At 47.9% G+C, this 27519-nt stretch overlaps 1 protein-coding gene across 2 annotated transcripts in view; it reads left to right on the top strand.

Moving 5' to 3' along the window:
- Window positions 1-19105, top strand: part of EFR3A (EFR3 homolog A) — a 157771-nt gene extending 138666 nt beyond the window's left edge. For both annotated transcript variants that reach the window (XM_075352857.1, XM_075352856.1), the window contains exons 19-21: window positions 1609-1712; window positions 9962-10011; window positions 12178-19105. In XM_075352857.1, the coding sequence (XP_075208972.1) occupies window positions 1609-1712; window positions 9962-10011; window positions 12178-12283 (260 nt within the window). In that variant the 3' untranslated portion in view covers window positions 12284-19105. The remainder of the gene's footprint in view (window positions 1-1608; window positions 1713-9961; window positions 10012-12177) is intronic.
- The last annotated feature ends 8414 nt before the right edge of the window (window positions 19106-27519 follow it).

The raw sequence follows: 27519 nt of genomic DNA, 5'->3' as shown, positions 1-27519 counted from the left end.
GTGATTGGTTGCAGTCAGATGCTGGGGGTGTGTCTGACTGCAACCAATCAGATGAAAGCAGTGAATATGGAATGAGCGGGGAACTGGAGGAGCCACGGGAGCCAGGGATTCGGTAAATATATTGTGCCTGCTCCAATCCCCCTGTCCCCAGCACCATTTAAGTGTCGGCCAGATACCCTGGATCAATTCCGGGTATCTGCAACTCCACCTGTCATTAGGGTGAAAAACCTTAGCAAAAGCGCTGAAAAGAATTGACATGCTCATTCTTTTCAGAACGCAGCAAAACTGGAGGTGCTTCACAAAACAGTCAGGAAAAAATCCTGATGTTTTTGTTTGTGTGTGTGTGTGTGTGTGTATAAATGGGATTTCAGAAATGTCATAGACTTTGCAGGGACTGTAAAAGCAGCGTTTTATTAGCATGGATTTGCATAAAACCAAGGCAAATCTGCAGCTAAAAAAACGTTGCAAAAACGCCCAGTGTGAACATAGCCTAATTCTGCAGCCTGACAAGCAGAGAACACCCACTGAGCACTGAACCTGCAGAGGCAGTGAACACCTGCTAAGCATTGAACCTATAGCAACACAACTGGGTAACACCCGCCGAGCTCTTAACCTGCAGCTTCACAAGTGGAGGACACCCACTGAGTCTGCAGATCCGGTGAACACCTGCTGAGCACTGACCATGTAGCTCCAGGAGCAGGTAATGCCCGATGAGCTCTAAACCTGCAGCCTCACAAGTAGGGAACACCCACTGAGCACTGAACCTGCAGCTCCACAAGCAGGTAATGCCCGATGAGCTCTAAACCTGCAGCCTCACAAGTAGGGAACACTCACTGAGCACTCAACCTGCAGCTCCAAAAGTAGGGAACACTCACTGAGCACTCAACCTGCAACTCAACACAAGTAGGGAACACTCACTGAGCACTCAACCTGCAGCTCCACAAGTAGGGAACACTCACTGAGCACTGAACCTGCAGCTCAACAAGTAGGGAACACCCACTGAGCACTCAACCTGCAGCTCCACAAGTAGGGAACACTCACTGAGCACTCAACCTGCAGCTCAACAAGTAGGGGACACTCACTGAGCACTCAACCTGCAGCTCAACAAGTAGGGAACACCCACTGAGCACTCAACCTGCAGCTCCACAAGTAGGGAACACTCACTGAGCACTCAACCTGCAGCTCAACACAAGTAGGGAACACTCACGGAGCACTCAACCTGCAGCTCAACACAAGTAGGGAACACTCACGGAGCACTCAACCTGCAGCTCAACACAAGTAGGGAACACTCACGGAGCACTCAACCTGCAGCTCAACACAAGTAGGGAACACTCACTGAGCCTGCAGATGCAGTGAACATCTGGCCAATTGTTGACTCTGCAGCCTCAATAGGGGGAACACCAACTGTACTCTGAACCTGCAGCTCCACAAGCAGTAGGAATAGTTGTAGTAGTAATGAAATCGGCCTCAATAAGCAAGCGCACATAATTGTAACTAAAATACTTTTCAACTTAAAAAAGTGAGCCTATCCTTCATAGATTGACAATAAACCACTAAACTACCGTAGCTGTTAGTGTGTGATATTTTTCATCCTTTTCCCATAAATAGACAACACTGGCATGGAAGAGCAGGAGAAAGAGAAGAGACGTCAAGTCATAGAAAAGTTCCAGAAGGCTCCCTTTGAAGAGATTGCTGCACAGTGTGAATCTAAAGTGAGTTCCTACTGGTAACAATGTGTCCCAGGGGCTCGTGCGCAGTCACTTCATCCAAACTGAATCCTGGACCCCCCTCCGCCCATAACAATAAATTAGACGAGGGGCAGCAGGATCTTTTGGATCGGTCGAGCACCACTCAAGCTATCCTAGTGTTATATTGTCACTTTATACGATGCAAAAATCCCTTTAAAAGAAATGTGTCACCAGAGCAGATCAGATTGTGTATTAAATATTTTTTTTTTTTTTGGAATAAAAAAAAACAAAAAAAAAACCCTATAATCTGTATTAAAAATAAAAATTAGAAACCTTGCAGTTTTCATAGTCTCCACTGGGGCTCTTTTTTTTTCTAATTTCTTGGTGTTTCAGGAAAGTCAAATAATAATGACAAGGGAAGTGTTACATACCAAAAAATATATGACCCTTAAAAAGTTCAATTTTTATTAAATTACGCCAAAATCCAAAACCTAGTGTATAACAAAAATTTAGAAAAAGAGAAAGGGAGGAGGGTAAAGTTCTCACCCTAAAATGCACCTCCCTCCTGTCCACTACCTACCGCGGAGGTCGACACCCTAAATCTGATACGAATGTGGCGCCCCCACTCAACGGTGGCTGTCCCTGTGGAAGCCCTAATAGGCCCTTGCACCAGTCATGAAAATCAAGGACAGATAGGCAGGATATGCTTTGTATATATAGTGGACAGGCTAGACAGAAACACACATATATCCCTCCAATAATACAGATATCTAATGAAGGATAACAGGTATATATAAAGGGGTCCTCAACTGTACATAGTCAGACAGGACCTCATCCTTTCTTTCAATCCGGTGAGGGGTCAGATCTTATGGATAAAGGTTCTGATACCCCAAGTGTGAACTAACCTCTGGTTGCAACCGTTGAGTGGGGACGCCACATTCGTATCAGATTTAGGGTGCCGACCTCCGCGGTAGGTAGTGGACAGGAGGGAGGTGCATTTTAGAGTGAGAACTTTACCCTTCTCCCTTTCTCTTTTTCTAAATTTTTGTTATACACTAGGTTTTGGATTTTAGCGTAATTTAATAAAAATTGAACTTTTTAATGGTCATATATTTTTTGGTATGTTTCAGGAAAGTCACTTGAACATTAGCAGCATTGAACTGACTCTGACCCTATTTTTTTTTCTGTTGATGCATCTAATGAGTGTGTGTAAAAAAAAAAAAAAAAAATGAAAATTTTGTTTGTATTGCATAATTCTACAATAGCATCAGCGGCCAATGTGATAATTGCAAGATTTCTAATTTTGTTATATTTTAATACAAATTGTGAAATAAAAAAAAAATTAAAAATTAAGCAATAGGTCATTTTCTGTCCGCACCCTCCCCCCTCAGGAGGCATTTTCTGTTTTGGATTTTCCTTTTTACTCGCTGCTGCCATTTATTTTGCTTAAACAACATTTATTTAGTTTTGGAATTTCGGAGCTGAGCTGCTCAGATTATTTTCGGTCTGCGTCCTTCACTGTCTTATGGATTTCAACACCGATAAACAACAAGCAAGCCCATATCAAATATCAAAAGTACTTTATTAGGTCAATAAAAATGAATAACCACATAAAAAACCCAAATGGACCACCCCAATTGACGGATGGTATTGATATGGGAAGCCAGCACTCACAAAATATATATCAAAATCTATAATAGTGTTCTGTAAATTACATCCAATTTATATATAAGCAATACATGGCAGAGGAAAAAGTTGCCTGTTGTAAATTTATATATGACAAAAATTATTTTCTTTTATCGTTCCTTATGGGAGACCCAAACCATGGGTGTATAGCTTCTGCCTCCGGAGGACACACAAAGTACTACACTAAAAGTGTAGCTCCTCCCTCCGAGCATTTACACTCCCCGGATGACAAATCCAACCAGTTCAATGCTTTGTGTTCAGGAGGTCACACACACATGCATCCTCTGATTTTTGATTTTTGATTTCAAAGATTTGGAAGAAAAGCGGGTCCAATCTGGACTCCCGGCATGTCCCTTCTCACCCCACTGTGTCGGCGGTGCTGTTAAGGTTGATTTCAGGGCTGGAGCCTTCACATGCCGCGCTCCTTCGCCATCCCTTGGGGCTCTGGCTTGAAGTGGGAGCCATCACGGTTCTCACTGCTTTGCAGGAGACCAGTCTCCATCCGCAGCCCTGTTCAGGATCCTGCCGGACGGAGCGATGACCCCCCAGGGACCTGGCACCTGCGTCTCAAGCTAAGTACTGAGACGTTATTACCACAGAAAGTGGTCTTTCTAGGGGTCCCTTGTACTTTATTTGTGGGGGAGAATGTGTTATATGTATGTTTTAACATTTCCGGCCGGTTCTCCAGTTTTCACTGGAGAACCGCGCCGATGGTGCCTGCACGCTGGCCGCATGTTTAAATCTAGGCCCCGGCTTCGCCTGAGGCCTAGTTTCGATTCTATGTCAGTCAGTGCAGTGAGACAGGGTGGCTCCGCCCACCGGCTGCTCAGCACAGGGAAGGGACACTCCTCACTGAGGAAAGCTTCCCTCCCCTGTATGCCTCATTGGCCCTCCGTCCTGCTCTCAGAGTAGGCCCCGCCCCCTCTCCTCGCTGCGGACGCCATTTTCTCAGCGTTCTAGGGCACAGAGATCAATGTCTGCAAACACATTGTGACAAATGGGGGCCTGGGACAGAGCCCCCAGTTCTGGGGGATCTGGAGGGCACAGAGATGCCCCTATGTTAAACAGTCTGGCAAGCCACAACCTCCGGTTGTGCAGCTGCTTATACACTCTGTTTATATACTCTGCTGGGGGTTTTTTTCCGAAAAGCCCCCACTTCTGGGGAATCTGGAGGGCACAGAGATGTTATGTTAAACGGTCTGGCAAGCCACAACCTCTGGTTGTGCTGCTTCTTATATACTCTGTTTATATACTCTGTTGAGGGTCTTTCTGGACAGAGCCCCCACTTCTGCAGCATGTCTCATATCAGTGCAGGGCTGCAAGGCTGTTTTTTATTATGCACCGCATGTTGACTCGTACTGTCTGTACCGAGCACATAACCACATTGTGATGCCTGCTCTGACATAGTGGTGCCTCAGCCTGGAGGCTTATCCCCAGTGGTCCCTCCGGCTGCTCCGGCTCCGGGGTAGAATCCCTCTCTCCAGGGGACAGCTGTCCCGGACACTGCTGAGCATGCATCAGCCCCCTTCTCAGGGCGCTTCTGCTGCTACGGCTCGCTCAGCAAAGCTCACAGAGGATTCTTCATCTGGGAGCCCGTCCTCCTAAAATGGAGACGCAGGGTCCCCTTTCCCTCCTCGCCCCGCGGCTCTGGTTCACGAGCTGACTCGCAGGACAAGGAGGATGCCTTACTGGGGGCTCAGACGCTCTCCATGTACCCCATTGATCTGTCCGAAAGTGACGCAGATGCTAATGATTTGATTGCGTCCATTATATTTGTACTGGACCTCAATCCGCCTGTATCAGGGGAGCACCCCTCTTTGGCAGAAAAGCATCAGTATACCTTGCCTAAGAGAACAAGGAGTGTGTTCCTTATCCACTCCAGCATTCAGGTCACTGTGACCAAGCCCAGAGCCTGTCCTGACAGACGCTTCCCAGAGCGTGGTTCTGATGACTGTTTCCCCCTTCCACCAGTGGTGGTCAAGGAGTGGGCTCATTCACCAAGGGTGGACCCTCCGGTGTCTAGACTTTCAGCCCGGACAGTTGTATCAGTGGCTGACGGCACCTCTCTGAGGATCCCACTGTCCGCCAGGTTGTCCTTCTGGCCAAATCTATATATGAGGCGGCAGGGGCCTCATTCTCCCCATCTTTTGCAGCAGTGCGGGCTCTCAAAGCCATCTCTGCTTCTCGGGAGGAGATGCATTCCCTCACCAGGGCCTTTATGCCCGAATTGGTTGCCTTAACTTCCAGGCTTCAGTCTTTTCATCCTATGCCATGTCTGCCATGCTGGAGACTGTCACCGCACTGCGGTGGCCTCTGCTACTTCCCTCGCTATCCGCAGCTTCCTGTGGCTTCGAGAGTGGAAGGCAGATGCTTCTTAAGAAGTTCCTTGCTGGACTCCCTTTTGCTGGGACCAGTCTATTTGGTGAACAACTGGATGAAATTATTAAGGAAGTTTTTGGCAGGAAGAGTACTTCCATGCCACAACCCAGGAAACCTTCCAGGGCAGGAACCAGTCGAGGTTTCGTTCCTTTCGTTTCCTCTAACTGGTCGTCCTCTAAGCCCTCGGCCTCGTCCACTAACTCAGCCAAGGTCCGTAAACCAACTGGCGCATGAAGCCGCGTCCTAAGTCGGCAGGAGCTGCTGCCACCAAGGCAGCCTCCTCTTGATTATCTGGCCGCGCCAGTAACGTCCTTGGTCGGTGGCAGGCTCTCCCTCTTGGGCGACGTGTGGTTTCAACACGTCTTCGATCAGTGGGTGTGGGTTACCATCTCCCACGGCTACAGAATAGAATTCTATTCAGCCGCCAAACAGATTTTTTCTGACAACTCCCCCCTGCTCCAAGGCCGCCGCCTTCTCACAGGCCGTGGCATTCTTGCAGGCCAATGGAGTAATTGTACCAGTTCCCGACTTGGAACGGTTCTGAGATTTCTACTCAAATCTCTTCCTAGTCCCCGAAAAGGACGGTGCTTTCCGACCTGGATCTCAAGCTTCTCAACAAGCATGTTCAGGTGCGGCAATTTTGCATGGAATCTCTGCGATCAGTCAATGACCCAAGGAGATTTCTTAGCATCCATCGACATCAGAGATGTCTCTCTGCATGTGCCATTCGCAGTTTCACACCAGCGTTGGCTACGTTTTGTAATCGGAGAGGAACATTTCCAATTCGTGGCTCTCCCCTTTGGGTTAGCCACGGCCCCTCGTGTATTCACCAGTTGCGGTTCTGCTCCTCCAGGGGTTGGTAGTGATTCCTTACCTGGACGCCCTTCTAGTCAGGGCTTCATCCAGTGCAGACTGTCAGCGGAGTGTCTCGCTCACTCTCGCCACGCTTGCAAGTCCACTCTGACCCCGACCCAGGAACTTACGTACCTAGGGATGCAATTCGAGACTCTGCTGGCACTTGTGAAGCTGCCCTTAGTCAAACAGCAGTCTCTTCATCTGGCGGTTCGCTCTCTGCTGAGGCTCCGCCGTCATTCCATCAGGCACCTCATGCAGGTGCTGGGTCAGATGGTGGCGTCAATAGAAGCGGTTCCCCTTGCCAGTTCCATCTGCGTCCCCTGCAGCTGGACATTTTCCGCTGTTGGGACAAGGGACTTCTTCCTTGCACAGGCTGGTGGCTCTGTCGCCACAGACCAGGAGCTCTCTTTAAGTGGTGGCTTCGGCCTCTCTCTCTGTACCAGGGACGCTCCTTTTTGGCCCCGTCATGGGAGATTCTCACCACGGATGCCATTCTATCCGGCTGGGGAGCAGTGTTTCTCCAACACCGAGCACAGGGAACTTGGACTCCATCCGAATCAGCCCTCTCGATCAATGTGCTGGAAATCAGGGCTGTAGTCCTAGGACTCGCAGCCGCCTAGCAATGTTGGAAGTTCAACATATCCTTCGGTGGACGGAGGACTCCAAGTCCACCATATCCGCAGTCCACATCCCAGGCGCAGAAAACTGGGAGGCAGATTATCTCAGCCGTCAAACCGTGGACAGCGGCGAGTGAGCCCTGCATCCGGCAGTGTTCCGGTCAATTTAGCAGGCGGGGCACTCCGGGAGTGGATCTAATGGCATCCCGACACAACAACAAGGTCCCGGTTTACGTGGCTCGCTCCCACGATCCTCAGGCCTTGGCAGCGGACGCGCTGGTTCCAGATTGGTCCCAGTTCCGTCTGGCCTACGTGTTTCCCCCTCTAGCTCTCTTGCCCAGAGTCCTGCGCAAGATCAAAATGGAGGGCCGTCGGGTCGTACTCATCGCCCCAGGCCCAGGCGAGCTTGGTTCCCAGACCTGCTCCGTCTGTTCGTAGAGGTGCTGTGGCATCTCCCGGACCGGCCAGACGTTCTCTCAGAGGGTCCGTTTTCCACAACAATTCTGCGGCTCTCAGATTGACGGCGTGGCTCTTGAGCCCTGAATCCTTACGGCTTCAGGCATTCCTTCCGAGGTCATCTTCACTATGACTCAGGCTCGGAAGTCTTCCTCGGCCAGGTTTTACCTGAGGACTTGGAGAATTTTCCTGTCCTGGTGTCGTTCTTCCGGCCATGCTCCTTGGCCGTTTTTTCCTTGCCGACCATCCTGTCCTTTCTACAGTCCGGCCTGCAGCTAGGTCTGTCCCTCATTCCCTCAAGGGACAGGTCTCGGCTCTGTCAGCGGCGTATCGCCCGACTGGCCCAGGTGCGCACCTTCATGCAGGGCGCATCTCACATCATTCCGCCTTACCGGCGGTCTCTGGATCCCTGAGACCTTTCTTTGGTCCTCATGGCCTTACAGAAACCCCCCTTTGAGCCTCTTAGGGAGGTTTCGTTGTTTAGTCTTTCACAGAAAGTGGTTTTTCTGGTGGCCATAATTTCTCTCAGGAGAGTCTCTTATTTGACTGTGCTCTCTTCGGAGTCACCCTTTTTGGTTTTTTTCACCAAGACAAGGTGGTTCTCCATCCAACTCCGGGCCTTCTCCCTAAGGTGGTGTCTCCGTTCCACCTTAACCAGGACATTTCATTGTCTTCCCTTTGTTCGGCCCCTGTGCATCGCTTTGAGAAAGCGTTGCATGCTTTAGATTTGGTGCGGACGCTCCGGATCTATGTGTCACGCACCGCTGTTTTTTTAGGCGGTGCACCTCTCTTTTTGTGCTGACCACAGGTCAGCGCAAGGGTCTCTCGGCTTCTAAACCGACCCTAGCTCATTGGATTAGGTCGGCCATATCCGATGCCTACCTATGTTCTCAGATGCCTCCCCCGCCGGGGATTAAGGCGCACTCGACCAGAGCTGTCGGTGCCTCTTGGGCTACGGCTCAGCAGGTCTGTCAGGCTGCCACTTGGTCTAGTCTGCACACCCTTTCGAAGCACTACCAAGTGCATGCTCATGCTTCGGCAGATGCGAGCTTGGACAGACGCATCCTTCGGACGGCTGTCGCCCATTTGTGAAGTTAGGTTTCGCCTACTTCTCAGTTTCTGTTTATTTCCCACCCATGGACTGCTTTGAGACGTCCCATGGTTTGGGTCTCCCATAAGGAACGATAAAGAAAAAGAGAATTTTGTTTACTTACCGTAAATTCTTTTTCTTATAGTTCCGACATGGGAGACCCAGCACCCTCCCTGTTGCCTGTTGGCAGCTTTCTTGTTCCGTGTGTTTTCACCGGCTGTTGTTGTAGACAGAGGTTCCGGTTATTCCGGGTTTTACTCTATCTCTACTTATGGATGGATGTCCTCCTTCAGCTTTGGCACTAAACTGGTTGGATTTGTCATCCGGGGAGTGTATATGCTCGGAGGGAGGAGCTACACTTTTAGTGTAGTACTTTGTGTGTCCTCCGGAGGCAGAAGCTATACACCCATGGTTTGGGTCTCCCATGTCGGAACTATAAGAAAAAGAATTTACGATAAGTAAACAAAATTCTCTTTATTCATATGTCTAAAGAAATTAGGAAAAAATATAACAAAATCATACAAAGGTAACCAATATTACCAACAGGCAGCTGATCCAGTGCCAAGAGTGGTGTGGCAGCCCCTAACACTGACGCGCGTTTCGCAACAGGCGTGCTTCTTCACTCCTGGACGAAGCACGCCTGTTGCGAAACGCGCGTCAGTGTTAAAGGCTGGCACACCACTGCCATGTATTGCTTATTGAAATTGGATGTAATTTACAGAATACTATTATAGATTTTGATATCTATTTTGTGAGTGCTGGCTCCCCATATAAATACCATCCGTCAATTGGGGTGGTCCATTTGGGTTTTTTATGTGGTTATTCATTTTTATTGAACTAATAAAGTACATTTGATATGGGCGTTGCTTGTTGTTTATCGGTGTTGATATCGTTTATGCATATAGCCTTCCATACTAGTTGTGGTTTTAGTGTTAATTTGTCTTATGGATTTGTCACATGCGAGCGGTTCTGGTCCCGTGGAAGAGCGGAAACCTGGAGATTTGCGATCACATCTTATATTGCTGCTGCGCAGAGGACGCTGCCGTACAGGAAGAGATGGCAGCGTTACTTCTGCTTTATTTTAAGGCTCAAAACCAAAATTTTCTGATGTGACCACCGTTATCCCCAGTCGCCCCCTCCACATTCACCGCAGAACAAAGCTCATTGTGTATTTCTTTTCGTATTTGCAGGCGAACCTGCTGCATGACAAGCTGGCGCAGATCCTGGAGCTGACAATCAGGTAACCAGCTAACCTATGGGTCTGTTCAGACAGTTGCAGGTTACAGGGGGTTTCCGTGAATACCCCCTCGGGTACCAGCCGCAAGTATGTGTGCGCCCTGCAACGCCCCCACAGGTGTACTGAAGTATTACACTACAATAGAGCAAAACACACTCAAATTTTGTAGAACAGTAAAATTTCTAAATATGGGCAAACGCATTTTTTCACCATTTACGTGGCTTTCCACATGTACATTAGCAGCAAACGACCCTATCTATTGTACTGAAGCATTTAATGATAGTGTGAAGGGAGGGGAGGAGGTGAGCTGTGATATCACCTATTGTAAGTGGTGGATTCTGTTTTATATATTGCATATAAAGGTGTTATTGGTCATTGTACAGATTGTACAGGAGGGGGAGGAGGTGAGCTGTGACATCACCTATTGTAAATGGTGGAGCCTGTGTTCTCATGTATATAGAGGTGTTATCAGTCATTGCACAGGAGGGGAGGGGATCTGTGATATCACCTATTGTGAATGGTGGATCCTGTGCTATCTCCTGTATATAGAGGTGTTATCAGTCATTGTACAGAAGGAGGAGGAGGTGAGCTTTGAAACAACCTATTGTGAATGTGTGATATTGTGTTATCTACTGTATAAAGGTGTTATCGGTCATTGTACAGGAGGAGGAGGTGAGCTGTGACATGAGCAAGATTTTTTTCTCTAACTATAGATAGTGATATGAATATGATAGTTATAGTGATATGAAAAAAAAAAATTTAAAAGGAATCTGTCAGGTCAAAAAATCATTTAAAGTGATCAGTTATCAGTCATTATACAGAAGGAGGAGGTGAGCTGTGATATGACCTACTGTGATTGGTGGATCCTGTGTTATCTCCTGTATATAGAGGTGTTATCAGTCATTGTACAGGAGGGGGAGGAGGGGAGCTGTGGTATCGCCTACTGTGAATAGTGGATCCTGTGTGATCTCCTGTATATAGAGGTGTCATCAGTCATTGTACAGGAGGGGGAGGAGGTGAGCTTTGACACCACCTATTGTGAATGTGTGATATTGTGTTATCGGTCATTGTACAGGAGGAGGAGGTGAGCTGTGACATGAGCAAGAATTTTTTTTTTCTCTAAATATAGATAGTGATATGAAAAAAACATTTAACATATATAGCTGATTTAAACAATGGGTAATTTCTGATCAAACCTTCCCTTTAACTCCGCACATCAGGCAGTTACTAGAGGAGGAGCAGTGTTTCATCACATGTATTCCCGGCAGTATCATCCTCAGACAAACGTTCCCAAGCTGGACACGACCAAGTACTTTTTATTTATATTGTCCATGTTTTGACGTAGGAACCACAATATCTCTCTACTTGTAAACCTTCTGAAATAATGTTTACATTTTTTTATTTCTTTGCATTAAAATATTTGGGGGGGTTTTTTTTATTTTTTTTTTAGATATATATATATATATAGACCAGGCCCATGTTTTCTCCTCGATAGGTTAATATGCAATCTAATATATAAAGCTGAATGTGTGTGTGTGTGTGGGTGTCCGGGATTGGCATCTGCACCGTCGCAGCTACAGCCACAAAATTTTGCACACTCACACGTCACCCCAAGAGCGTTATAGGCTATGTTTTGAGGGGAAATTTTTACCCCGCGCTTTATAGTTATTCGCCAGAAACCTGCCTCCATTAAAGCGAATGGCGCTAGGAGCCACAGTGCAGCCAGAACTTCAGAAGAATGCGCAGCCACGCCCTTAAATGGAATGTTGGCGTGTCACAATGCAGCCAGGGAAAGAGACAGACACAAAGAGACACACAGACTGACAGGGAAAGAGAGAGACAGGTTAAGAGACAGACACAGGGAAACAGACAGACAGGGAAAGAGAGGGTAAGAGACAAAGACAGGTAAAGAGACAGACACAGTGAAAGAGACAGACAGGGAAAGAGATAGACAGACAAAGAGATAGAGAGAGACACAGAGAGATATATACAGAGGGGAGACAGACATTATAATTACATTCTATCTATTTGTTTTGTGGTTTTTGTGTGCAGAATACATTTTTGTTAATACATTATATTTTGTTAACAGCAGTTATTAACCCGGGCGAAGCCGGGTAGTACAGCTAGTAGGATATAAAATAGTTAAAATACTTTGAATTTCTGTTTCAGGCCGCCCCCCAGCCCATCTGGAACAATCACCATCACGGCCGGACATGCCCAGTATCAGTCCGTCCCGGTGTATGAGATGAAATTTCCGGATCTCTGCGTGTACTGAGCCGCGGCCTCTGCTCCATCATCCAGACATCTGTATCATACGGTATTTTAGGATTTGTGTTGCTTCACAGTATTCAGCGCTGCGAGAGCCAATGAGAGCGAAGCTTCATACTGTAACGTCACCAGAGGACACAGATCGAGATAGCGGATAATACACCACAATGCAACTCGTTATCCAAAAGCAATTCCGTTTTTTTTCCACTCTGTATGTTAAAATTGTTAGTGTCATCGGGGTTGAAATAAAGTGCAAATACAATGAGGGCTGCAATGTTCGCGGCCCATGTACCCCTGCGCAGGAAAGCTTCAGCATCCCGTGTACCCCTGCGTAGGATATCGTCAGTATCCCGTATACCCCTGCACAGGATAGCGTCAGCATCCCATGTACCCCTGCACAGGATAGCGTCACCATGCCGAATGTGGAGACGAGAGCTCAGAAGGATATGTCTCATGCCGTGTACCCCTGCACAGGATAGCGTCAGCATCCCATGTACCCCTGCGCAGGATAGCGTCACCATGCCGAATGTGGAGACGAGAGCTCAGAAGGATATGTCTCATGCCGTGTACCCCTGCACAGGATAGCGTCAGCATCCCATGTACCCCTGCGCAGGATAGCGTCACCATGCCGAATGTGGAGACGAGAGCTCAGAAGGATATGTCTCATGCCGTGTACCCCTGCACAGGATAGCGTCAGCATCCCATGTACCCCTGCGCAGGATAGCGTCACCATGCCGAATGTAGAGGCAAGAGCTCAGGAGGATATGTCTCATGCCGTGTACCCCTGCGCAGGATAGCTTCAGTGTGCCGAATGTAGAGGCGAGAGCTCAGGAGGATATGTCTCATGCCGTCTCCTATAGGATAAGTGGTTTGGTCAAAGAATGGTAAGGCAAAAGAGATAAATAAGCACATTTGCTTTGACAAGTGAAGGAGCTGGGAGGTTTCATAGTCCAGATGTGGGTGGTTTGGTGATTGGCACTGTGCAGCAAGGTGTAGACTCTCTGCTTACAAGCTGTCATGGATTCCTCCAGTGATGACCAAAGCTGGGTGTACTGCCAAGAGCCACAGAGCGAGAGCAAGTAGCCCTGTTGTGAGTCACAAAGAACCTCTCCTATCCTCCTGCGGGGGCTCTCCTATCTTATCCTCCTGCGGGGGCTCTCCTATCCTATCCTCCTGCGGGGGCTCTCCTATCCTCCTGCGGGGGCTCTCCTATCTTATCCTCCTGCGGGGGCTCTCCTATCTTATCCTCCTGCGGGGGCTCTCCTATCCTCCTGCGGGGGCTCTCCTATCTTATCCTCCTGCGGGGGCTCTCCTATCCTCTCGTCCTGCAGGGGCTCTCCTATCCTCTCGTCCTGCAGGGGCTCTCCTATCCTCTCGTCCTGCGGGGGCTCTCCTATCCTCTCGTCCTGCGGGGGCTCTCCTATCCTCTCGTCCTGCGGGGGCTCTCCTATCCTCTCGTCCTGCAGGGGCTCTCCTATCCTCTCGTCCTGCAGGGGCTCTCCTATCCTCTCGTCCTGCAGGGGCTCTCCTATCCTCTCGTCCTGCAGGGGCTCTCCTATCCTCTCGTCCTGCAGGGGCTCTCCTATCCTCTCGTCCTGCAGGGGCTCTCCTATCCTCTCGTCCTGCAGGGGCTCTCCTATCCTCTCGTCCTGCAGGGGCTCTCCTATCCTCTCGTCCTGCAGGGGCTCTCCTATCCTCTCGTCCTGCAGGGGCTCTCCTATCCTCTCGTCCTGCAGGGGCTCTCCTATCCTTTCGTCCTGCAGGGGCTCTCCTATCCTTTCGTCCTGCAGGGGCTCTCCTATCCTTTCGTCCTGCAGGGGCTCTCCTCTCCTATCCTCTTGTCTTTCAGGGGCTCTCCTATCCTCTCCTCTGCAGGGGCTCCTCTATCTCTGTACAGCTTCTCTCACTTCCACTTTTATACTTTTTCAGGTAGATGGCTTGTGGCCACCAGACCCTAACAGACTCAGAAACTAAAATTGTCCATAGAGAACTTGATGGATCACAGGATAGGTGATAACCTGCTGTGGCTCTGACCTCTCGAGACCCCCACTAATTCCAGGAACTTACCCCTGACACGCTCCTTTAGAATAGGGCAGTTACAGCACTTGCACACTCCTTGTCTATGGGCTGCTTATGAAAGCTGAGCGCTGTGGTTCTCTTACAGGTTACTTGTCTCTCTCGTTGCATTTTGGGAGTCCTGACTGCATTTCTTAGCTTTAATACACATTTTTTTCTTCTGGGTTCAATAGCCGGATCGTGCATGCGCAACCACCACTACTTGTTTTAGTCCCGTGACCCCGTTTGTGCGATCAGAGGGGGGGTTCTCTGCAGTCAGACCCCGGCAATCGACAAGTAATCTCACTAAGTTGAGAACAACCTTTAATTTATGACTGGATTATCTGAATGTTTGCGAAACCTTGGATTTGAGCCATAGATATATCTGGCCGCCACTTAACTCCTGCCGCCTTGTGTCCTGGCCTGTACGTCATCTGTCGGACAAATAATTGTTTTGCTGATGGTTGACAATGGTCAACTAAAGGACGTGTAGTTCCGGGCTGCGTACACTGTCACAATTAAACTGCAAAGTTTAAATTGTACATTTTTTTTATTATTATTATTATTTGTAGGTTCTTTTTGATCTGTTTTTGCATTTTGCAAGACCGAGAATTCCTCTTGGACCCTGCATTTGTCTCGGGAGGGTGTTTGCTGCACCATAAAGCTAACTCGTCCAATCGTCTTATCCGGATGAAGGACTTTGTTAGTAAAATGAGCATTTCAACATATTTTTGCCAAGAACATGCTGTCATTGTTATGTTATGAGATATCGGTTTAATTTCTCAGCTTTAATACACTTTTTGTTACTTTTTATATTAGAATTTTTGGTTGGGTATTCCGTTTTTTTTTCTTACTTAGTTTTAGACGAAGCATAGTACCCCTCCCTCCCCCAACCTTACACAACCAAATTCTTAAACGACTGTTAAAAATTAAGTATGTGAACCCCCTGACCTGAAAGCTTAATTTATAATCTCAATACTGTACCTCAATTTTACCAAATATTTGTAGACGAGTTCTGACATTTTTTTTTTTTTGTTCTTATTTTTAGTTGATTTTTGATTTGTTGCACTCGTTTTTGCTCATTTTACTTTGTCACTTTTTAATAAAATGATGTTTCTATTGTTTTCGGGCAGCTGTCCTAGTGTCGTAGGGCTGCAGGTTTAGTGTTAAGCATAGTCGGAAGCCTTACATTACAGCTTTTTTTTTTTTTTGCCATAAATATCTATGGCAGAAATACATTATTTATTCTTTTGCAATGCAGATTTTTGTAAAAAGTTATGTAATCGGAAATCTATTTAAATGGGTTTGTATAATCCTTGTTTAAAGTCTTCTTTGGTCACCCATTAATAGGGTACTCCGCCAACTATAATTTAGCAGGGGGGTTCCAATTGCTGACTGATTCCCAAAATCGAAGACTTGTGTCCTTTTTTTGAAAGGATCAGCGGCCACCTGCGTGCACGGACGCTCCTTTCTATCCCTGGATGATACGTCCATGTGACATCACTATTGCCGTCTCACATATACAATAAAAAAGTTTTAGGGAAAACTCCTTCAATTAACTTTCTTTTGTCATTTCTTTATTTTGCTACCTTCTCTCCCAAATGCCATGCTGCAGGGCTGTTCCCCATTTCATGCTTCTTTAGAAGCTGCTTTCATTTGCTGCTCAGCAAAGATTTATACTTTGTTTACAAAGTATGGGATTTTCCATATCTGAGTGCAAGCGCAGAGAGGCTCAGATAGGGAAAGTCCCACACTACAGTATATACATAGTATGGATCTTTACGGCTCAGACAGGGAAAGTCCCATACTACAGTATATACATAGTAGGGATCTTTACGGCTCAGACAGGGAGAGTCCCATACTGCAGTATATTAATGATTCAGACAGGGAAAGTCCCATACTACAGTATATACATAGTAGGGATCTTTACGGCTCAGACAGGGAAAGTCCCATACTACAGTATATTAATGGTTCAGACAGGGAAAGTCCCATACTACAGTATATACATAGTAGGGATCTTTACAGCTCAGACAGGGAGAGTCCCATACTACAGTATATTAATGGTTCAGACAGGGAAAGTCCCATACTACAGTATATACATAGTAGGGATCTTTACGGCTCAGACAGGGAGAGTCCCATACTACAGTATATTAATGGTTCAGACAAGGAAAGTCCCATACTACAGTATATACATAGTATGGATCTTTACGGCTCAGACAGGGAAAGTCCCATACTACAGTATATACATAGTAGGGATCTTTACGGCTCAGACAGGGAAAGTCCTATACTACAGTATATTAATGGTTCAGACAGGGAAAGTCCCATACTACAGTATATACATAGTATGGATCTTTACGGCTCAGACAGGGAAAGTCCCATACTACAGTATATACATAGTAGACGTCCTTACGGTTCAGACATGGAAAGGCCCATACTACAGTGTATATATAGTAGGGATCTTTACGGCTCAGACATGGAAAGGCCCATACTAGAGTGTATACATAGTTTGGATCTTTATGGCTCAGACAGGGAATGTGCCTTACAACAGTATAAACATAGTATGGATCTTTATAGCTCAGACAGGGAAGGTCCAATACCACAGTATATATGTAGTATGGATCTTTACGACTTGGACAGGGAAAGTCCCATAATGCAGTATATATGTAGTATGGCTCTTTTACAGGTCTGACAGGGAAAGTCCAATACTACAGTATATACATAGTTTGGTTCCTTTATGGCTCAGACATGGAAAATTCTGTACTAAAGTATATACATAGTATGGATCTTTACGGCTCAGACAGGGAACGTCCCATACTACAGTATATACATAGTATGGATCTTTACTGAGGAGCAGATGGAAGCAGTTTCTGAAGGAGCACTACAGCATAGTGATTGGTAGAGAAGGAAGCATAATTTAGTGGTGAAGTATATTACAAATATTTATAACATTATTTTGCCTGGCTGATGATTATATTAAATAAAAAAAAAAGGTAAAAAAGCATCCAATTTATACAGATTCGGCCCAGACTTGAGACTTAGCTCCCCAACAGGAATTTCAATTCATGTACAGTATGTCTGAGCAGAAAAGATTGTATAGCACATGCAGTAAAAAGAAAACCGTACCACTGTGTTAATTTTAGATGTACACAGCTTGCGTAGGCGACCGTCTTGTGGGCTTAACATTTGCACTCTAGTATAAAGCTGCGCTGTCCACCAAGTGTTGTGGCGTTCATCTGCCGGCGTCATGCACATCGCAATGCCGGTCGTAGGTTTAGAATTTTTTTTTTAAGTTTGTAAAGTGTAAACGTAAATGCAATAAATGGATTCTGGCTCTTCTGGAAGGGTTATTTATATTTTCTATAAGATATTTCTCTATCAGAGTTATGTATATTTATGCCACGCATGTAGGGGATCCACTGCGCCTTTAACCAGGCGAAAATATAAAATTGTTGGCTTTTAGTGCATCACCATCAGACTTATCAAAAAACGGAAGTCAGTGGCTTTCTACTGACGAATATTATTAGTTGAAAAACTCCTTTATCAACAATTAAAAAAGATAAAACCTCCATCTGCTTGGTAAAAATGGTAAATGGTAAAATTCTGTAGCCACCACTAGGGGGAGCTCAGGAGCTTCCTGAATACTTATGCACTGAGCTCCCTCTAGTGGCCGCTGAAAGCCTTTATCATTTCATGTTTCTGTCTAGGTCTATGCAGTGGAAATGGAGCTCTGTGGTCTGAAAAATAAAGCTCTGACTGCTATAACGATTGGAACCTAATTAAAGTATCAAAACATATATTCCAATTGTTCGATATTGACTTTACGGCAGGGAGTCTAATAAATACCCTAATATTACCTTATGCATCATTTAGGGTAAAGGAAATGTTGCACTTTTTCAGTTTAAAGAGGAGCCATCATCCAATGAAACCATGATTACGGTATTGAGATGTCTTAGATGCGCCTCTGTCACTCCTCCTGCAATTAAATTAATTACTAGATGTTACCAGTAGGGGGGGTGTTTTTTTTTTTTTTGCCATTTGACACTGCCGGATCGTGTACGGACACGCAAGATGAATAGGAACACCTAGTTGTCATTTGACTCATAAATTTCCAGAAGGAGTAACAGAGGAACTTCACAATATGGAGTGTTTTGTGAAAGAGGATGGTCTGGAGAGGCGACTGATCCTCCTTAAGACATTCAATCACACTCAATATTTTGGGGTATTCATTAGATGCACTGATGGTGGTTGCCCTACCGGCTACCATGGGCCCATACTCTTAGTTGGGGATCCTTTTTGTGGACATGCACCAAAAAATGTAGGTAAATTTGTTCAAGGGTAATTTCAAGGATTCCCTGTGGGGACATAAAAATTAAGGGAGTTCTTTCCCCCCCCCCCTTCCTTCATCGAATAAGGGCCCCTTTCTGGAGAGGCGCAGCCGGGGTCTTTCCCGCTCGTATTACGGAATCTGCGACTCTTGAGAATCGGGGCTTCTACAATCTAAAGATGTAGAAGTGTTTTTGAAAAAGTGGAATTTCGGAAGACCTAATACGAGTTTTTAGGTTTTGGGTTGAATTCTTTTAATTTAGAGAATACTATTTCTTATTTTGTAATTTCGGCAGTTGACTATCTTTTGGCGGAGATGAAATGTTGTACGATCGATGTTTGACGTCGCCGTCCGTGCTGCTTTTATAAGAGTCTATATGTTTTCTAGAATATGAACGTCATGACATGAATTCACTGTGTAACCTGCATTAAAGCAATGAAACAATGGAAATATCCGGCCTCCGCTCCTCATTGTGTCCTCCTTACTTGTGTGACGTTCTTCCGATGATGGGATGATTCTGTATAGGAGTTACAGGGAAGTACCAAGTGAACGGCGGAAGGGGAGATAGGTTCTACACCTATGCGCCAAGCTGGATACCTGACCCTGATCTGGGCCCTAGGTAGGAAGTGGATGGAATGAGCTCTTCGTCAACCCTACTAGGCGCTAAAGAAGACAAAGGAAAAATAAAAAAGGGAAACCAACAAACAACCTATTTCTAGTTGTCTCAGGGAGAGAAGCTGCAGCAACCACCAAAATTTTCCTGATGTATGCAAGCCGCCTGCTTGCACTGAAGACTTGATAAAGAAGTATCAAATATCACCAGCACCGAGCAACAGCTGACAGGCTGAACCACACTCCAGGGTCTTAAAGGGAAAGGGGTGGAAACCAAGCAGGAATGATAGAAGGTCAGGGAGCGGTTTGTGCGGCCAAACGCTTTTAAGTGGTGCAGTAAGGCACCATTGTTTAACCCCTTCAGCCCCGGGGCACTTTCCGTTTTTACGTTTTTGTTTTTTGTTCCCCTTCTTCCGAGAGCCGTAACTTTTTTATTTTTCCGTCAATCTTGCCATATGAGGGCTTGTTTTTTGCGGGACAAGTTGTACTTTTAAATGAAACCATAAGTTTTACCATATGGTGTACTGGAAAGCAGCAAAAAAATTCCAAGTGTGGAAAAATTGCAAAAAAAGTGTGATGGCACAATAGTTTTTGGGATGTTTTATTCACGGTGTTCACTATATGGTAAAACTGATGTGTGGGTATGATACCTGAGGTCGGTGTGAGTTTGTAGACACCAAACATGTATAGGTTTACTTGTATCTAAGGGGTTAAAAAAAATCACAAGTTTGTCCAATAAAAGTGGCGCACGTTTTGCGCCATTTTCCGAAACACGTAGCGTTTTTATTTTTTGGGATCTATGGCTCAGTGACTGCTTATTTTTTGCGTCTCGAGCTGATGTTTCTAATGGTAGCATTTTTGCGCAGATGCTACGTTTTGATCGCCTGTTATTGCATTTTGCGTAAAACTTGCGGCGACCAAAAAACGTAATTTTGGCGTTTGGAATTTTTTTGCCACTACGCCGTTTACCAATCAGATTAATTGATTTTATATTTTGATCGGGCATTTCTGAACGCGGCAATACCAAATATGTGTATATTTATTTATTTCTTTGGCGCTCCATTGGGAGACCCAGACGATTGGGGTGTATAGCACTGCCTCCGGAGGCCACACAAAGCATTACACTAAAAAGTGTAAGGCCCCTCCCCTTCTGGCTATACACCCCCAGTGGGATCACTGGCTGCTCAGTTTTCAAGCTTTGTGCGAAGGAGGTCAGACATCCACGCATAGCTCCACTGTTTAGTCAGCAGTAGCTGCTGACTATATCGGATGGGAGAAAAGAGGGCCCATACTAGGGCCCCCAGCATGCTCCCTTCTCACCCCATTCCTATTGGCGGTGTTTGTTAAGGTTGAGGTACCCATTGTGGGTACGGAGGCTGGAGCCCACATGCTGCTTTCCTTCCCCATCCCCCTGAGGGCTCTGAGGAAGTGGGATCTTACCGGCCCCCAAGCCCTGAGGCCGGGCTCCATCCACAGACCCGTAGAACCTGCTGGATACGGAGCTAGGTACCGTTCAGGGACAAGGCCCTGCGACTTTCAGGTACTCTGTGTCCCCGTAGGGACAGGCCGCGCACACTCCAGACTTGCTGGGTGTGTTAGTGCGCCGGGGACAGTAGCGCTGCGCGCTGGGGTTACAGTCACTGCAGTTTCTCTGAGGGACTTTGTGTTGGGGACTGCCGCGCCGGCCGCCCCTGGAGCGGCGGCGCGGCTGAGACTTGTGGTGCGCCAGGGACTTAGCGCCGACCGTGCTTTTACGACGGCGGCGCTCATAAATCTAGTCCCCGGCTTTTGCGGCCTAGCTCCGCTTCGTTCCCGCCCCCACCCTGTCAATCAGGGCAAGGGAGAGACGCTGTACGGTAGTCAGCGCCGAGGGCTGGAGTCTGTTTTACATACTCCAGCCCTCTCACTGGGCACAGTGGGACGCCAGTTCCCGCTCTTTGTCGGCAGCACGCCCAGGGCCCGCCCCTCTCCACAGGACGCCGGCAGCCATTCCTACATGCAGTCTGGCTGGAGAACGGACACAGGCTCTGGGAGACCCAGACAAGGGATTTCTGGCGACCACACACCCGCGTTAAGCGGGCGGTAAGCAGCACATTAGTGCTGGCCCCACTAGTGCCACAGTGTTATATTGGTGTATTTTTTCTCTATACCATATATATATATATATTGCACTGTAAGGTCGCTTCTTGGCTGTATACCCTATATTGCTCTGAGGAGACGACAACATGTCATCCGCAAAACGCAAGGGTGCCAAGACACAGGCTGTATACGCTGCTTGTGCCGCTTGTGGGGCTGATCTACCGGCAGGTTCCAAAGACCCCCATTGTGTGCAATGTTCGGTCCCTGTGCCCCTTCGTCAGCCGGAGTCTATGGTGGTAGTGGCCCAGGCAGAGTCACCGGTGAACCCTGTCCCGGTGACGGGGACAGAGTTTGCAGTTTTTGCTGACAAGATGTCTGTCACTATGACAAAAATCCTAGAGACCTTGCAGGCCAGGCCAGTTACTCAGACCATGGACACTGCTGCGTCAATGTTCCCCGGTCCCCCTCAGTTGGAGTTAATCCGTGCTTCAAGGGGGTCCCAGGCATCTCAGGCTGAAGGCTCTGACTCAGATGACAGTTCCAGGCAGCCTAAGCGAGCTCGCTGGGAGAGACCCTCCACGTCATCACGCGGATCAGGGTCTCAGCGAGAAGAGTCTCTGCGTGATGAGACAGAGGAGGGTGATCAGGAGTCTAATCCTGACACCGCTCTCAATCTGGATACTCCTGATGGTGACGCCATGGTAAATGACCTTATAGCGGCCATCAATAGACTGTTGGATATTTCTCCCCCAGCCCCTTCAGCAGAAGAGGCAGCTGCACAGCAGGAGAAGTTCCATTTCAGGTATCCCAAGCGTAAACTGAGTACTTTTCTGGACCACGCTGACTTCAGAGAATCAGTCCAGAAACACCAGGCTTATCCAGACAAGCGTTTCTCCAAACGTCTTAAGGATACACGTTATCCCTTTCCCCCTGACGTGGTCAAACGCTGGACCCAGTGTCCAAAGGTGGATCCCCCAATCTCCAGGCTTGCGGCTAGATCCATAGTTGCAGTGGAGGATGGGGCTTCACTTAAAGATGCCAATGACAGACAGATGGACCTTTGGTTGAAATCTGTCTATGAAGCTATCGGCGCGTCATTTGCTCCAGCATTCGCGGCCGTGTGGGCACTCCAAGCTATTTCAGCTGGTCTGGCACAGGTGGACTCTATCATACGTCCAGCAGTGCCGCAAGTGAAGTCCTTAACTTCGCAAATGTCTGCGTTTGCGACCTATGCTATCAACGCTGTCCTGGACTCTACGAGCCGCACCTCAATGGCGTCTGCCAACTCGGTGGTTTTGCGCAGAGCCTTGTGGTTAAAAGAATGGAAAGCGGATTCTGCTTCCAAAAAATGTTTAACCAGCTTGCCACTATCTGTAGACAGACTGTTTGGTGAGCAATTGGCTGAAATCATTAAACAGTCCAAGGGTAAAGACTCCTCCTTACCCCAGCCCAGATCAAGCAAACCTCAACAAAGGAGGTGGCAGTCGAGGTTTCGGTCCTTTCGAGGCTCTGGCAAGGCCCAATTCTCCTCGTCCAAAGGGACTCAGAAAGAGCAAAAGGGCTCAGATTCCTGGCGGGCTCACTCACGCCCCAAGAAAGCAACCGGAGGAACCGCTTCCAAGGCGGCTGCCTCATGACTTTCGGCCTCCTCCCTCCGCATCCTCGGTCGGTGGCAGGCTCTCCCGCTTTTGCGACATTTGGCTGCCACAGGTCAAGGACCGGTGGGTAACAGACATTTTGTCTCACGGGTACAGGATAGAGTTCAGTTCTCGTCCTCCGCCTCGGTTCTTCAGAACTTCCCCACATCCCGACCGAGCAGAGGCTCTTCTGCAGGCGGTGGGCTCACTAAGAGCAGAAGGAGTGGTGATCCCTGTTCCTCTTCAGGAACAAGGGCAAGGTTTTTACTCCAATCTCTTCGTGGTTCCAAAAAAGGACGGCTCGTTCCGTCCTGTTCTGGACCTAAAGCTGCTCAACAAGCATGTGAACGCCAGGCGGTTCCGGATGGAATCCCTCCGCTCCGTCATTGCCTCAATGTCTCAAGGAGATTTCCTTGCATCAATAGACATCAAAGATGCTTATCTCCACGTGCCGATTGCTACACAGCACCAACGTTTTCTACGTTTTGTGATAGGTCACGAACATCTCCAGTTCGTAGCTCTGCCATTTGGTCTGGCGACAGCCCCACGGGTTTTCACCAAGGTCATGGCGGCAGTGGTAGCAGTCTTGCACTCCCAGGGACACTCGGTGATCCCTTACTTGGACGATCTACTTGTCAAAGCACCCTCTCAAGAGGCGTGCCAACACAGCCTGAATGTTGCGCTGGAGACTCTCCAGACTTTCGGGTGGATCATCAACTTTTCAAAGTCAAATCTGTCACCGACTCAATCACTAACGTATCTTGGCATGGAGTTTCATACTCTGCCAGCGATAGTGAAGCTTCCGCTGGACAAGCAGCGGTCACTACAGACAGGGGTACAGTCTCTCCTTCACGGTCAGTCGCACTCCTTAAGGCGCCTCATGCACTTCCTAGGGAAGATGGTGGCAGCAATGGAAGCAGTCCCGTTTGCACAGTTTCATCTGCGCCCACTTCAATGGGACATTCTCCGCCAATGGGACGGGAAGTCAACTTCCCTGGACAGGAAAGTCTCCCTTTCCCAGACGGCCAAGGACTCTCTGCAATGGTGGCTTCTTCCCACCTCATTATCACAGGGAAGATCATTCCTGCCCCCATCCTGGGCAGTGGTCACGACAGACGCAAGTCTGTCAGGGTGGGGAGCAGTTTTTCTCCACCACAGGGCTCAAGGGACGTGGACTCAGCAGGAGTCCACCCTTCAGATCAATGTTCTGGAAATCAGGGCAGTGTATCTAGCCCTACTAGCCTTCCAGCAGTGGCTGGAAGGAAAGCAGATCCGAATTCAGTCGGACAACTCCACAGCGGTGGCATACATCAACCACCAGGGAGGGACACGCAGTCGGCAAGCCTTCCAGGAAGTCCGTCGGATTCTGCTGTGGGTGGAGGACAGAGCATCCACCATATCAGCGGTTCACATCCCGGGCGTAGAAAACTGGGAAGCAGACTTCCTCAGTCGCCAGGGTATGGACGCAGGGGAATGGTCCCTTCACCCGGACGTGTTTCAGGAAATCTGTCGCCGCTGGGGGGTGCCGGACGTCGACCTAATGGCGTCGCGGCACAACAACAAGGTCCCGACGTTCATGGCGCGGTCTCGCGATCAAAGAGCTCTGGCGGCAGACGCCTTAGTGCAAGATTGGTCGCAGTTCCGGCTCCCTTATGTGTTCCCACCTCTGGCACTCTTGCCCAGAGTGCTACGCAAGATCAGATCCGATTGCAGCCGCGTCATACTCGTCGCCCCAGACTGGCCGAGGAGGTCGTGGTACCCGGATCTGTGGCATCTCACGGTCAGCCAACCGTGGGCACTACCAGACCGACCAGACTTACTGTCCCAAGGGCCGTTTTTCCATCGGAATTCTGCGGCCCTGAACCTGACTGTGTGGCCATTGAGTCCTGGATCCTAGCGTCTTCAGGATTATCCCAAGGAGTCGTTGCCACCATGAGACAGGCTAGGAAGCCCACGTCTGCTAAGATCTACCACAGAACGTGGAGGATTTTCTTATCCTGGTGCTCTGCACAAGGAGTATCCCCCTGGCCATTCGCGTTACCTACTTTTCTTTCCTTCCTGCAATCTGGGTTGGAAAAGGGCTTGTCGCTCGGCTCCCTTAAAGGGCAAGTCTCGGCACTATCCGTGTTTTTTCAGAAGCGTCTAGCACGACTTTCTCAGGTGCGCACGTTCCTGCAGGGGGTTTGTCATATCGTCCCTCCGTACAGGCGGCCGTTAGATCCATGGGATCTGAACAGGGTACTAGTTGCTCTCCAGAAGCCGCCCTTCGAGCCTCTGAGGGATGTTTCACTTTCTCGTCTCTCACAGAAAGTGGTCTTTCTAGTGGCGGTCACGTCTCTTCGGAGAGTGTCTGAGCTAGCAGCGCTGTCATCCAAGGCTCCCTTCCTGGTGTTCCACCAGGACAAGGTAGTGCTGCGCCCCATTCAGGAGTTTCTCCCTAAGGTGGTATCCTCTTTTCATCTTAATCAGGATATCTCCTTGCCTTCCTTTTGACCTCATCCAGTTCTTCGGTATGAAAAGGATTTACATTTGTTAGATCTGGTGAGAGCACTCAGAATCTACATTTCCCGCACGGCGCCCCTGCGCCGCTCGGATGCACTCTTTGTCCTTGTCGCTGGTAAGCGCAAAGGGTCGCAGGCTTCAAAAGCCACCCTGGCTCGATGGATCAAAGAACCAATTCTTGAAGCCTACCGTTCTGCTGGGCTTCCGGTTCCATCAGGGCTGAAGGCCCACTCTACCAGAGCCGTGGGTGCGTCCTGGGCATTACGACACCAGGCTACGGCTCAACAGGTGTGCCAGGCAGCTACCTGGTCGAGTCTGCACACTTTCACCAAACATTATCAGGTGCATACCTATGCTTCGGCAGACGCCAGCCTAGGTAGAAGAGTTCTGCAGGCGGCAGTTACCTCCCCGTAGGGGAAGGCTGTCTTCGCAGCTCTAACATGAGGTATTTCTTTACCCACCCAGGGACTGCTTTTGGACGTCCCAATCGTCTGGGTCTCCCAATGGAGCGCCGAAGAAGAAGGGAATTTTGTTTCTTACCGTAAATTCCTTTTCTTCTAGCTCCTATTGGGAGACCCAGCACCCGCCCTGTTGTCCTTCGGGATTGTTGGTTTTTCGGGTACACATGTTGTTCATGTTGAACGGTTTTCAGTTCTCCGATGTTACTTCGGAGTGAATTTGTTTAAACCAGTTATTGGCTTTCCTCCTTCTTGCTTTAGCACTAAAACTGAGCAGCCAGTGATCCCACTGGGGGTGTATAGCCAGAAGGGGAGGGGCCTTACACTTTTTAGTGTAATGCTTTGTGTGGCCTCCGGAGGCAGTGCTATACACCCCAATCGTCTGGGTCTCCCAATAGGAGCTAGAAGAAAAGGAATTTACGGTAAGTAACAAAATTCCCTTCTTTTTAACCCTTTAATTTTCAAAGGGGGGTGATTTGAACTTTTAGGTTTTTTTTGTTTTTTTTTTAATTTTTTAAAACTTTTTTAAAACTTTTTTTATTTTATTTTACTAGTTCCCCTAGGGGGCTATAGCGATCAGCAATCCGATTGCTGATCGCTATCTGCTGATCACAGCTATACCGCTGTAAACAGCAGAAATAGTCACTTTCTTTTTTCCTCTCCTCCGTGCCGAGGAAGAATGAAAGTGAAACTTCGTAGTGTGGAGGTGGCGCTGAGCTATAGCTTGTTTGTTCAAACATAATAAGAATATCTGTGTATATAACTAAATCAAAATGTAGATGTAGATGCAAAATTATCTGTCTGTCTATGTAGCCATTGCACAGACCTATAGTATAATTTAAAGTTGTATAATCATGAAGGAGTTAACTAAAGATGATGAAACCAAAATGTGAAGCTATAATCTCTTATCAGTAATGTTCACACAAAAGGAATGTACAGGAGGGCAGGAGGGATGAGAGAAATTGGGGAGTGAACGCACTCCTTCGTTAGTTTCAAGGTTATTTATGCTTACTTACTGTATAATTGGATCTATAGTAATATACAAGTCAGTTGGTGATGCTGGCTGAAAAGAGAGCATGTCTGTGTTCTTTGTCTTATATACATGGATATATATATATTGGCACTGATATACGGCAATACGGCGCCGTCTCTGGATATCCCAAATGAGGACTCCATTAGCAGTCTTCAATGCAAATTCCTCCCTTGACAGTAGCACCAGGCGTCATCACATGACCCTGTGCTACGATGGCAACCACCGAACGTCACGTGATCACTCACGTGACGTCCGGAGGGGGCGGCGGTAAGTAAAAAAGATGGCCGCGCGCATATAGATCTCGCTGCCAGACTTTGGCAGCGAGATCTAAGGGGTTAATGTTCCGGGTGGAATGCGATTCCACTCGGAACATGTAGGCACACATGTCAGCTGTTGAAAACAGCTGATATGTGTGCCGATCCACGCCGCCTGCCCGCGGCAGGGGGCGGGGCTTACCGGGACACGATCCATGACGGAAAGATCCGTCCATGGTCGTGAAGGGGTTAAAATAAAAAGCTTTTAATCCGCGGCATCGCATGTGCA

Source organism: Anomaloglossus baeobatrachus, chromosome 6, assembly GCF_048569485.1.
Source record: "Anomaloglossus baeobatrachus isolate aAnoBae1 chromosome 6, aAnoBae1.hap1, whole genome shotgun sequence".
NCBI lineage: Eukaryota > Metazoa > Chordata > Amphibia > Anura > Aromobatidae > Anomaloglossus > Anomaloglossus baeobatrachus.
Note: the sequence above shows the minus strand (reverse complement) of the source record. Positions and strands in the feature narration are given on the sequence as shown.